This window comes from Guyanagaster necrorhizus (assembly GCF_019112545.1).
Source record: "Guyanagaster necrorhizus MCA 3950 unplaced genomic scaffold BT62scaffold_15, whole genome shotgun sequence".
Classification (NCBI taxonomy): domain Eukaryota; kingdom Fungi; phylum Basidiomycota; class Agaricomycetes; order Agaricales; family Physalacriaceae; genus Guyanagaster; species Guyanagaster necrorhizus.
This window is the reverse complement of record NW_025064894.1, coordinates 633,239-644,544: the sequence shown is the minus strand read 5'-3', so window position 1 is coordinate 644,544 and position 11,306 is coordinate 633,239. Positions and strand designations below refer to the sequence as shown.

Below are 11,306 nucleotides of genomic sequence, written 5' to 3'. Positions count from 1 at the left end.
TTTTTGAGACATTTGTGACATAAGACACTACAGGTGGCAGAGATTCAAACCCTTTGGCTTGATTGGTGCTTGCTTTTTGCTTTTTGGTTATTTTCACAGATTAGCAGAGGTTTGAGCCCTTTGACAGTAGACAGAATTGTGAAAGGTTTCTGCTTAGAGTGCAAAGCTTTAAATCATATATTGTTTGTGTTAGGATTTTTGAGTTTGGTCTGAGCAGTGCTTGGGACTTTTTGAGAGTTTTGTAGGAGTGTTTCAAAGTATTGTGTTGAGATACAGTACCCTTGCCTTGAGGCCTGGCAACATTCATCACTCCACTTGTTAAACAAAAGCTTTGAGACTTAGAGAGATTTCAGATATATATATGCATAATATTACTATTCACATGCAGTGGATCATTGAAGATATGATTGTATTGCCATTTACTACTCTTATTGCATTATAATCCCCCAATGAACTAAGAGTGTTGTGTGTGTGTGGGTGGGTGTGGGTGTGATCAGTGTATATCTCTGCACTGTGTCAGTTTCTAGCTTGTGCATGCAACCATCTCTTCACCAGTCCTGGCATTCACCACTGTGCTAAATAACTGCTCACAACAGAATGTGTCTAGAGGGAGGAAGGTTATGTTTTTCCTTTCTCATGGTGTGTGTCCTGCAGACATCTTGGTGGAATATTTGGTGCCTTATGTACACCTCTTCTTTCACAACCTCATCTGCCTTTACTGACCTCTTCACCAGCTGAAAGGTGGGGACTTGGTATTGTACAATGCCCTCAGGCTATACAAGCTCACTCCCTAGCTCCATTGGACTGCTGGAGGATATATCTGGCCAACTGACCATCTCATTGAATCACCCAGTGAAGATATCTCCAGCCCTGGTCTTGATATTGTGTGGAGAGGCACACCTGCTCTGTGTAGTGCTTTCAGTACCTATGGAGACCCTGAGCTTCACGGGGAGGTGGACAATTTGCAGCAGCAAATAGCAAGCAGTGGTGCTATTCCTCTTCTGGAGGCTGAGATTACCATTTTGACGGATCGGAATGCCCAGGCCGTTGGCAAGAAGCGTGTTCCGTTCGTGTCGAATGGTCAGCTGGATAAGCCAGTGGTCAATGCATTGATAGTCGTTTATGTCCCTTGATTTGTTTCTTTCGCTTATGATGTTGAATTGCCATTACTTCGTTACTATGTTGGTCTGAACTGTGGTCGCGTGCGGGGACTGTGCCGCTAGTATATAGTATTACTTAGCGAGTTGAGAGCGATCTAGTGGTAAATAGATTATACATCTGGAGATGCTACCTCCCTTCGCTCCGTAGAAGCCTTCTCACTACTTGGCGCGACGTCATGCACCACACCCTCCGCTTTCACCTCCCGCTTCCGCTCCCTCAGTCGCTCGCTCTCCTTGATCCCAAAGCTATGCTTAAACACCATCATGACTTCCTCCAAGCTAAGACCCGCCGTCTCAGGGTAGCAGAAGATGACAAACAGCCAGCCCAAAAGACACAATCCAGCGTAGAAACCAAATGCACCGGCAGGCGTGATCTTCGCCATGAGTGAGAGATAGGTAGAGTTGATGAGCATGTTGGCAGCCCAGTTTGTCGCAGTAGCGAGGGACGTGCCTACTCCACGGACTGGAAGTGTAATTTGTTAGTCCCATTGTCAAAAAAGCGAGTAAAAGGGTCGTACTCTCGAGCGCGAATAGCTCTCCTTGCTGCCATGGAACATTACCGAGACCAGTAGCGTATGATGCGACGAATATAATCATAGATAATAACACGATGACGGACCATGAAGTGGGGTATTTGGTGCCATCAACGAGCTGGCCACCAGTGTGAATCGTCAGATCTGCGAGGTGGAAGGAATGAGAAGAGCACAGCGGAAGGGAAAGTATACCACTAACAGTAGAAAGATATGCTCACCAACGTCAACCCAAAGATCATCCCAGGCGAAGTAATGAGCATTATCCGCCGTCGTCCGATCCTGTCGATGCAGGCGAGGGCGACGATAGTGAAGATGAAGTTAGTGCCGGAGATGATCAAGCTAACTGCAGTCGGCTGGTTAAACCCGATGGATGCAAAAAGTGTAGCTGAGTAATACATCAGTGTATTAAAACCACAGAGCTGCTGGAACGCTTGCAATCCACACCCGACGACTAGAACGCGGAAGTTAGTACAACATGCTACTTGACTAACTAGGCTTACTGAGTGCTCTGCGATAAACTGGATTCATTAGCATAGACGTGAAACGTTGCATAAAGGTCGTATTGTTCGTAATCTCTACACTTCGCTTCACGGATGCTTGTAGAACTTTAACCTGATAGATGACGATGCATCAGACACGAGGACTTCACATGACGAGTATACACACTTTTAGCTCCACATCAGATGGCTTGGCGAGGGCATAGATCTTGGTCATGATCTTCCGGGCGGCGGCAACGTCGCCTCTCAACAACATAATGCGGGCTGATGGTCATGAGTGTCAGCGAAGTGATAAGCAAGCCCCGCAAGTCGGATACACGTACGACTTTCCGGAAGGAACGGCAAAAACACTAATTGAAGAGCGGCTGGAACGGATCCCAAGCCAACCATCCAGCGCCATCCGCCGTGCATATTCTCGAAGCCTGCTCCAATGCCGTATGCAATGACCTGTCCAAACGTTGCAGCGGCTGCATTCATGACAACCATACGGCCCCGGAGACGCGTTGGAGAGAGCTCCTGGATGTATAGTGGCGCGATACACGAGGCCAATCCGACACCAATACCAACAAGGAATCGTCCACCAATCTACAGAGGGTCTCATGAATGGACCGCAGCAATTATATGGAGAAACACGGACCATGCTCCAGACAGTGTGACAGACTGCTTGCGCGATTGCTCCCCCAAGGAATATGATATCAGATATGGCCAGCACGAGTCGTCGGCCCGTCCAATCAGACATGGCGCCTGCTACCAAACCACCGAGAAGGGCGCCTAGGGTCGTAGCAGACGTGATAAATTCCTAGCACCAGGACAGCACAGTATCAGATAGATTCAGGCCCAGTGGACCGAAATACGTCGCAACGCACCTTCTGGCCGCTGGACAATGCGTCTGGTCCCAAATCAGAGCCTACGGTAACTAATGCCCCCGATATTACACCAGTATCGTACCCTTCGATGCAGATGTTCAGTGAAAATGGCCATGGGTAAAAGTGGACTAGCATACCGAAAAGTAGTCCAGATATCGTAGTACACAGTACTAAAGTCCAGACGAACCAAGTCGTCTTCTCCTCTCCTTCGGCTACAACGGCAAGTTCATTTATTTCTCCAGAGTCCAAGTCGTTTGCCACTTCGAAAAACTCGTTAGTCTGGTCGTTCTTGTCTTCACTGTTAATAAAAGTAGGCGTGTTCTGGACGTGTACGGTAGCCATGATACTATCGGGTTGTGGAAGAAAGATGGGTTGTTCAGAAACCTGTTTAAATGTTGGTCGAGAAAGGAATCATAGGTCCGCTCCTATCCCCAATGGTCATTAGCAGAAGAGATGCCTCCAAAAAATAAATCCAGCTAATTTCAGCATTGGGGTCACGATCGATCGACGGTTCGGACCGGGAATACTTTTTCCATTTGTTATTCTCGGTAGCTTCTAGTGATTGTCTATTAGGGTGGGAAGATATAACTAATCGTGGAATATATGGTAGCATAAACGATGCAAAAATCACTACTAAGAGGAATGCTAAGTTTCAAAATATTTGGCGGATTTTGAGCCCCGCCTTCGACCCCCACCGGCTCCACGTAGTTTGCGGTGTATCAAACCCCTTACCACCCGTAGAATGTCATGGAAATCCGCCGAAGCGCACTCGACAATAATAATTCATATCAAGGGCTGTCCAGAGAAGGTCGTCGAACATTCCACAGTCCGTGCCCTGTCCAGATAAACACTCTGGAGCCTCCGATCCGCGCGTTGTGGTCAGCGTCAGTCCAATACACTAGACTCACGACATGGTAAACGTCTGACAGCTTTGGATTCTGTAGATATAAAAGAGGGCGACGACGGTGAAAAGGAAGGTGTTACCAAAGACAATCAGGCTGATGACAGCTGACTAGCTGAATATGCTATATGCGAACAAGGCAGGTGCTTGTGCGGTTGATCCTCCAATGAATATGATATCGGAGATGCCGGACACTGGCTTTCTCCCCGTCCAGTCGGACGTGGCGTCTGTAGGTAAACCACCTAAAAGCGCCTACAGCGTCATGCAAACGAAAAGAATTCCTTAGAGGCAGAAAGAGTTCTTCGGATTGAAGACTGCTATAAACGTTGCACGCTTCTCACAGCACTTTCTGAACATTGGACAATCGTTCAGGCCCCAAATCTAAACGAATAGTCGCTAATGTGCCAGATTTTTCACTAGCATCAGAACCCGAATGGTCGATGTTCAGTTGAAAGTGAACATTAAATAACACAGCAAGAGCATACCAAGAGCAGTCCGGAAACCATGGCGCACATTACATGCATCAAGACGAACAGTGTCGACTTCTCCTCACTTTCAGTAATAGTGTCGGATTCTCCAGTAACCAAGGCGTTGGCCACAACAAGTGTTTCAGTAGTCTGCCCTTGTCTGTAGTCAGGAGAAAAGTCCTGGTCGTGTAGGGAAGCCGTGATGATATCAAGGAAGATAAGATACAGTCAACGATCGGTCTCACCGCGCTGGATGAGTATAGAACGCCATTGAAAATCGGCCTGAGTGCATAACAGTCTGTCCGCAGACCGTCATTAAAAAATTACGCCACCATACGTTATGCATTATAGTCAAACTTGCCCAAAAGACAAAGCAACGGACGACTCATGACCATAATTATTCCGCTTATATCTTTGTGGCAGTCCAAAACGCGGCATGATATATGTAGCCAAGCATTCCTTCAGAGTTATTCGTGTACGTCGTGTCCACGGTGCTCTCGTTCTGCTCGAAATCTGAGTAAACGCGAATAAATGATAGCACAAGCTGCTTAACCCTGAGTTCAAATCCGATAGTACGGGCCAACGCTTTGACCTCTTCTAGGTCAAGCTCGACTGACGGGTCATTAGTGTTGTTGTTCTCGAAATGCCACAACAGCGGTCCTGAGAATGGTGTCAGAGTATTGCAAGTCGCCACGAGTTACTCCGCACCAAGGTTTATCCACACGCCTCCTGGAGCTAGAATACGATGGATGATACGCAAATAGTTTACTATATTTTTGGCCTAGAACATGTGAGCGATCTGGTTCGACAATAGAAACACGTGACCATTTTAAGGTGGGCGGACAGAATGCATCGGAACTGTGGTCGACGGACAGAATTTTGATCTTTCGATCTCCAGCGGTCAATCGGTGTTACCATGTCAGGCAAGCCCGAGAAATGTGCTATTGGATCCAGAACAATTTCGAGGCATTCCGATTGGTGTACAACAATTGCCAGCATCGCATACTGAAGTCAGAAGAACGTACCGTATCAATAAAGAAACATGTCAAGATCGCGTTCCATTGTCCCGAATGTGGCTCTTCACCTCCATCGTCCTCACTGCCGTATATTTCTTCAAAGTCCCCTGCGACGAGCGAGAAGTCAGAACCCGGCGGAAGGTCGGATGGGAGCACGTCAGGTATCGATATAGCGCGCAAAATCGTTGATCGGGAGTAGATGTTAGAGAAGGAGTGCACGTATGGATATATGGTGTACTTTTTGATCTCATCCGTCCTGGGTTATAGTTGGAGCAGGCTCGTTTTCTAAGCGGGAAGCATACCTGTTGAGAATAAAGAATGACGCCAGGAGCATGTAGTGAGAGAATTCATTGCCCTGACATGCGAAGCCTAGGAACGGCTGAGCTGAGTGCTAAAAGGTATAGAAAGAAATCCACGGACCTAACTTGGCAACATCATAGGCAAGTCGGCCCAACCCCGCGCCAGGAATAAGAACCCGCAGCTTCTTCCTGATGAAATGATAAGTATGTAACTTCCACCGATGCACGGCTCGTAAGCTTGTAGTAAAACAAAGATTCTGAAATGATTCCTTCAATGGCAGCATCGTCTTTAAGTTTTTAAGTATTTGCGAGGAGACTCAAGGTTATCGGGGAGAAGCGTCTCCTTCCATTCTCTTGCTGCATTTCCGTGCTTACGAGAAGCCTTGATAGCCTATATAGACCGCTCACCTTTCTTCGTCCGAGGAGCTGGCGTAATGGTTTAGCAACGCGTCTTTCATGGGACCATAGCACGCCTCTCGTTCTTCCTTGCCCTGTGATACAAATGATAAATCAACAGAAGCGCCGCAGAGCGAGCCGCAAATGTTACCTCTTCGCTCCAATCGCGCACAAACTGCTTAAGGGTGCTCCTTAGCTTATCCATATCGAAATCCGACGGCTTATATGACTGCGGACTAGAATGGAAGCCGCTATGGGAACCATGTGAGTGCGAGTGCGAGTGCGAATGTACATGTTCTGCACGTTTATGTTCGTAAATGCGCGTCGACGGCCCGGATTGAACCAAACGGACCTGTGTCGTGTGAATGTGAATGACCTACTGGTTCCGGAGACGTTACAGCACTGTCTTCATCATCCACATCGTGCCCGAATATCTCTGGATTGGCGACGATTAGGTTGAGGAACGCGGCATTTGCTAAAATGGCATCGTCGACAAGGTTTAATTTTTCTTTGTACCCCAATGAAGCGAGAAGATCCTGATCAGCCTTTGGAAGAGTAAAAAGGTCCCTTCTACGTCTGTTATTTGCTGTTAGCTGAAGTGATGATTACTATTGACAAGTCTGCGTTATGTATTAGGCGTACACACCGAATATTGAGTATACTTCCGAAATGTCGCTATGACATTGGAAAAATGACGTCTTTCTATTCGCGAAATGCGGTGAATATACATATTACGAAGAACATGGGCATACCTTCTTCGACGTCTGAAATATTTGGAGTCATCTGTGTGGTGGGAGAGAAAGCTATATTAGGCGATGTTTCGTTTGAAATATATATCTATAGGAAATATGTGTTTGCCGAGTATTGCCGATATTTTGAACTATTATCTGTGACGGTAACGTGTGACGTATTGAATTCACGCACTTGATCAGTGCCATCATCCAGGAAAAATGGTACGTGCTGTATTTCTGTTCCTCGCAAAGAATGCTGACGGAGTACACTAGGCCCGTAATGAAGAGAAAGCACAGTCCATGCTTTATCGGTTTCGAGAGGCACAAGCGGCAGAGCTTGGCCTTGGGACACGCGGAGACCGTCGACCGCGAATGGCAAGCGCATGCAAAAGTTTGCGCGAATGTGAACGATGGAGAGGAGAAATTCTGAGGGAAATTAGCCGAAAGGTGTCGAAAATTCAGGATGGTGCGGTATCTCTTCCATTTACCCAGTACGGCATACTCAACACCGTTTTGTAGCCGGCCTTACCGATTATGAAGTCCGCGATTTAAATGACGAGATCAACAAAATTCTGCGAGAAAAACGGCATTGGGAGAATCAGATAGTGGCTCTTGGTGGCGCTAACTATCGGCGGAATGTGGCCATGCTGGACGATGACGGGAAGGAGGTACCCGGGACGAAGGGTTACAAGTAAGAATCACATTCTGGTTACGAAATTTCCTCCAACATGTTCCATTTTTAGGTATTTTGGACGAGCCAAGGAGCTACCAGGTGTTCGAGAACTCTTCCAGAGCCGGAAGAACGAGGAAGAAGAGGAGAACCAGACCTTGGCGTTCTACAAAAAGTTCTTGGGACAAGGACCGGCATATTATGGCGACACGGACGAAGTCGATGGAAAATTACTGGATTTTGAACGGCAAGCGGAAGAGGATGGTGAGTCCTACTGATTCTCATACTTGCTTCAGCCACTCATCGGTCGACCTACAGAATGGGAAGAAGCGTATACAAATCTTCGAGAATCCTTGGACCTTCCGAATGACGATCCTATGCCAAAGTTTCCCAGATCCGACGCTTCGGGCGCCTCAGTTATTCCGCCGCGTTCATCGGCGACGCAAAACGCTAAACGGAAGGTTAATGATGGAGATGCTGATGGGGAAGATTCGGAGATGGAAGATTCAAAGCGTTCAAAAATTGGAGCTAGTGCGCCTCTACCACCGCGCTCAGAGCTGCCGATAGACCAGGCTTATGCGAGCGCTCATGCAGCTGCATCGTATATACCTTTCTTGACTGCTGAAAATCTCCTGCCTCCCAAGATGCCTACTCGAACGGAGATGGACGCAGTGCTTCTCGATCTACGGAAGAAGGTCTTGGTTGAGGAATATTTTGGTGAAGAAAAATGATTGCTGTTACGATTCCGACATTTCCTGCTTATTTATTGATTTCATGGTGAGTATAACTATCGGCATCGTGTTGAATAGTAGTGAATCTGATACAAATACACAGACGTGTAATCTACTGCATGGTCTATCATTAAATTTGATCCACTGCTTTTTCGGCTAACGGAACTGGGGTGCGACCTACGATTTGAGTTCTGGCGGATCTGTTACATATTCTCATTGACAAAACCAAAGATCCCGCAGGATGTAATCTGAATCAGACTCGCCATCGGAATCGATAATTGTAGATGCACATGCCTACAAGACATTACAGCTTTGGATTTTTATGCAGGCTGTCACCATTTACGGCGTCCATTGTCTGGTCACATTCAAAATTATCTCAAGTCCGAACGTGTGAGTCCTTTTGATGCCCGCGTGTACCATGTATTCCGATATCGCGCAGACCACGATCTACAATGGCTGTCTCTGCGTTATTGTGTATCAATATCCATGGATGTGCATGGCCTCGAGACATACCGAACGAAACGGACACCGAGTCCGATTGCTCTGGACTGCATAATGCGCAGCCCCCTGTAGACGGCGACCTATCTCTTGTAAATCTCTATCGCTTCTGACTTGAAGTCGACTTTGATATCCGCGGGAGTATGACTACGACATTTCGCTCGTTATCTTCTGGATGTTAACAAGTGAACACACTTCTCTCAAACCTCGTACCGAACTAAGCACTAGCCCTCGGTTCCGGCGGTATTGGCGATCGGGCACTGAGTTGCATACCATGAATATGCCGCCGTTCTGTCTTCTACTGCATGCCATAGAAACAGCGTCGTGTTCCACAATGAACCCGAGCCAGCCGGACTTGTGGACCATCGAAAGATACGCTAACGAGCTTCTGAAAGAAAGATGGCTAACACTTACGGAACTAACCGCCGGTCTCAATCATGGGCACGTTGAACTGACTTTTTGGATAAGGGTGGTCCGAGGCTTAAAGCATCGTACCATTTCTCAGGGAGTGTCTTCACTGACGGAAAGGGTGGTAAAGTTCTTGTTTCTGCGCTTACTTAGCGAGGTTTCTGTCTTCGACAAGGTTCCCTTTAGCGATGTCTCGAACTAGGGCCTGGCCCACACAGCAGTAGTGGATAACGTTTGTACCATTTCTTCGGTCATTTGAAACTCAGAGTCTGACAGATTCAATCTTCGCGGGGAAAAGCCAACCTTTATCCCAGTTCCGACCCACGAGCGTCCTAGAGCCACAGGAGGGGGTACCGCTAATGACAAATGGTTTTTCTTCCTTTCGTTTTGGATCAACCCAGCTCGATTCGGGTCAGAGTGGGCGTCCGATAATCATAGAATGGCTCGATTCTTTCCTTGTTTCAGTGGTATATAAACTACTTCGATCTTGTGTGCCCTCGTCGTGCCAACTCACACTCTTCATATCTCGTAAAATTGCTTCCCGTTCCTCGACGCGATGAGCAGTGAGACCGCCTCCCTCCTTCATAGCCATGAAAAGCTCCCTACCCATTATGCTCCGCCTGCCAGAGCCAATCAGAATTTTCCCCTAAATAGTGGTCCAGAGAGCTGGCACCCATATTTGGAACTGATTCGTCTCGACAAGGTTGGTCTCTTTTTTATCAGGACTACAGGTCAAAAACTACTTACCTTACTCTTCCAAGCCCACGGGAACGATACTGATGTTCTGGCCGTTTGGTATGCACCAAAACGTCCTCTGTGATGTCGACTGAGACGAGTTCTTTCAGCTTGGGGTTTGACCATGGCGTCATACTCAATGGCGCCAACGATTGCGCTATATTCTTATGCGTACAAGCTCATTGAATGCTTGATCGGAGCGTTTATAATACGTAGTTCAGCTTGCACCGTCAACGACATATTCGATATGAACATGGATGCTGGTGTTGGTTGGTGCATTCTCCCGTGTCTACTACAAAGTATCTCATGATTCTACTTCCAGAGCGAACGAAGAACAGGCCGCTTCCAAGTGGCCGCATCACCGTCCTCGCAGCGACCGTCTTCCTTCTGGTACAATACGCGCTGGGAATTCTATTCTTCTATCTCACGCTTGATGGTCTAGCGTCAGTTACGAGTTTATGCTTTTTTTCTTACTAATTCTAACCTTATTTGTAGTTTCTACGCTGCCCTGTTTCAGCTTCTCCCATTGTAAGAGGACACCATATCTGCAATCATGCTGAACCTTAAATATTTCACGCTCCGTCCAGATTCGCGATATACCCCCTCCTCAAACGGGTAACCTACTGGCCACAAGCATGGCTAGGCTTTGCCATGAACTTCGGATTCGTAACCGCATATGTGTCAACTACGAACACGTTTGATTCTGCCATCCTCTGCTCTGCTCTTGCTGCTTGTTGGTGGTATGTCTCTCTTCACATGTCGCTACGTAATGACGTTGCTCACAGACATCTATAGTTGGACCATGTTATACGGTTAGCCGACCACGTCCGTAACATACATAGTACATTGAATCTCATCGTATTTTACAGACACCATCTATGCATGTCAAGATATCGTCGACGACGTAAAAACTGGAGTGCTTTCCACCGCCATTCTCTTCGGGACCTGGATCAGGCCCATGCTTATCGGCTATGCCACGATCTTTGTCGCTATGCTTTCCGTTGCAGGATGCCTGAATCGGCAGGATTGGGGTTACTTTGTCTTTTCTATTTGTGGGACTGCGACACATCTCATTTGGCAATTCAGCACCGTAGAGCTGGATAAACCAGAGAGCTGCTGGAGTGAGCAACCTCGTTCCCCTCCACGACATACGCTGACATATCTTCTTATAGTAAACTTCAAGCGCAATGGCCAGCTTGGCTGGATTGTTTGGGGTGGCCTCCTGATCGATTATTCAAAAAAATCCGCAACTTTTCTCTTTTCGCGGTAGAAGGTTCAGGTATCGGATACAGCCCATGACTGTCGCGCTACCGGACATGTGCGCCCAGTTCAAAGCAGGATTCCTGCGACGTATGCATCACTTATTTTGAATGTTTACCTTTCCTGAGGACACCAGCT

General features: G+C 47.3%; 6 protein-coding genes across 6 annotated transcripts; 4 read left to right on the top strand and 2 right to left on the bottom strand.

Annotated features, from left to right (window-relative positions):
• Positions 1 to 1,270: 1,270 nt before the first annotated feature.
• BT62DRAFT_987487 (general substrate transporter) lies at positions 1,271 to 3,512 on the bottom strand (the record flags this gene model as incomplete). Its single annotated transcript, XM_043190070.1, has 9 exons — positions 3,194 to 3,512; positions 3,057 to 3,139; positions 2,828 to 2,989; positions 2,514 to 2,775; positions 2,360 to 2,454; positions 2,194 to 2,305; positions 1,893 to 2,144; positions 1,679 to 1,837; positions 1,271 to 1,623 (listed from the first exon to the last, which is right to left on the bottom strand). Exons 1-9 carry the CDS (start codon positions 3,396 to 3,398, stop codon positions 1,271 to 1,273), a joined length of 1,683 nt encoding a protein of 560 aa, XP_043038857.1. The 5' UTR covers positions 3,399 to 3,512.
• A 286-nt stretch (positions 3,513 to 3,798) lies between these two features.
• On the top strand, positions 3,799 to 4,243 carry BT62DRAFT_1007074 (uncharacterized protein; the record flags this gene model as incomplete). The annotated part of the gene is made up of 3 exons (XM_043177301.1): positions 3,799 to 3,882; positions 3,940 to 4,033; positions 4,101 to 4,243. The coding sequence occupies 3 exons, from the start codon at positions 3,799 to 3,801 to the stop codon at positions 4,241 to 4,243; spliced, it is 321 nt and encodes a 106-aa protein (XP_043038856.1).
• A 587-nt stretch (positions 4,244 to 4,830) lies between these two features.
• On the bottom strand, positions 4,831 to 6,918 carry BT62DRAFT_920594 (N2227-domain-containing protein; the record flags this gene model as incomplete). The annotated part of the gene is made up of 11 exons (XM_043184232.1): positions 4,831 to 5,084; positions 5,133 to 5,205; positions 5,298 to 5,429; positions 5,450 to 5,696; positions 5,743 to 5,824; positions 5,861 to 5,928; positions 6,148 to 6,230; positions 6,287 to 6,432; positions 6,488 to 6,728; positions 6,782 to 6,837; positions 6,888 to 6,918. The coding sequence occupies 11 exons, from the start codon at positions 6,916 to 6,918 to the stop codon at positions 4,831 to 4,833; spliced, it is 1,413 nt and encodes a 470-aa protein (XP_043038855.1).
• Positions 6,919 to 7,085: 167 nt separating this feature from the next.
• Positions 7,086 to 8,267, top strand: BT62DRAFT_981250 (Isy1-like splicing factor; the record flags this gene model as incomplete). The annotated part of the gene is made up of 5 exons (XM_043189582.1): positions 7,086 to 7,088; positions 7,140 to 7,332; positions 7,386 to 7,557; positions 7,610 to 7,800; positions 7,855 to 8,267. The coding sequence occupies 5 exons, from the start codon at positions 7,086 to 7,088 to the stop codon at positions 8,265 to 8,267; spliced, it is 972 nt and encodes a 323-aa protein (XP_043038854.1).
• Positions 8,268 to 8,719: 452 nt separating this feature from the next.
• BT62DRAFT_1007071 (uncharacterized protein) lies at positions 8,720 to 9,375 on the top strand (the record flags this gene model as incomplete). Its single annotated transcript, XM_043177300.1, has 2 exons — positions 8,720 to 8,857; positions 8,908 to 9,375. 2 exons carry the CDS (start codon positions 8,720 to 8,722, stop codon positions 9,373 to 9,375), a joined length of 606 nt encoding a protein of 201 aa, XP_043038853.1.
• Positions 9,376 to 9,729: 354 nt separating this feature from the next.
• BT62DRAFT_981249 (4-hydroxybenzoate polyprenyl transferase) lies at positions 9,730 to 11,178 on the top strand (the record flags this gene model as incomplete). Its single annotated transcript, XM_043189581.1, has 9 exons — positions 9,730 to 9,876; positions 9,935 to 9,968; positions 10,019 to 10,177; positions 10,231 to 10,351; positions 10,404 to 10,436; positions 10,496 to 10,648; positions 10,704 to 10,720; positions 10,778 to 11,029; positions 11,081 to 11,178. 9 exons carry the CDS (start codon positions 9,730 to 9,732, stop codon positions 11,176 to 11,178), a joined length of 1,014 nt encoding a protein of 337 aa, XP_043038852.1.
• Positions 11,179 to 11,306: the final 128 nt, after the last annotated feature.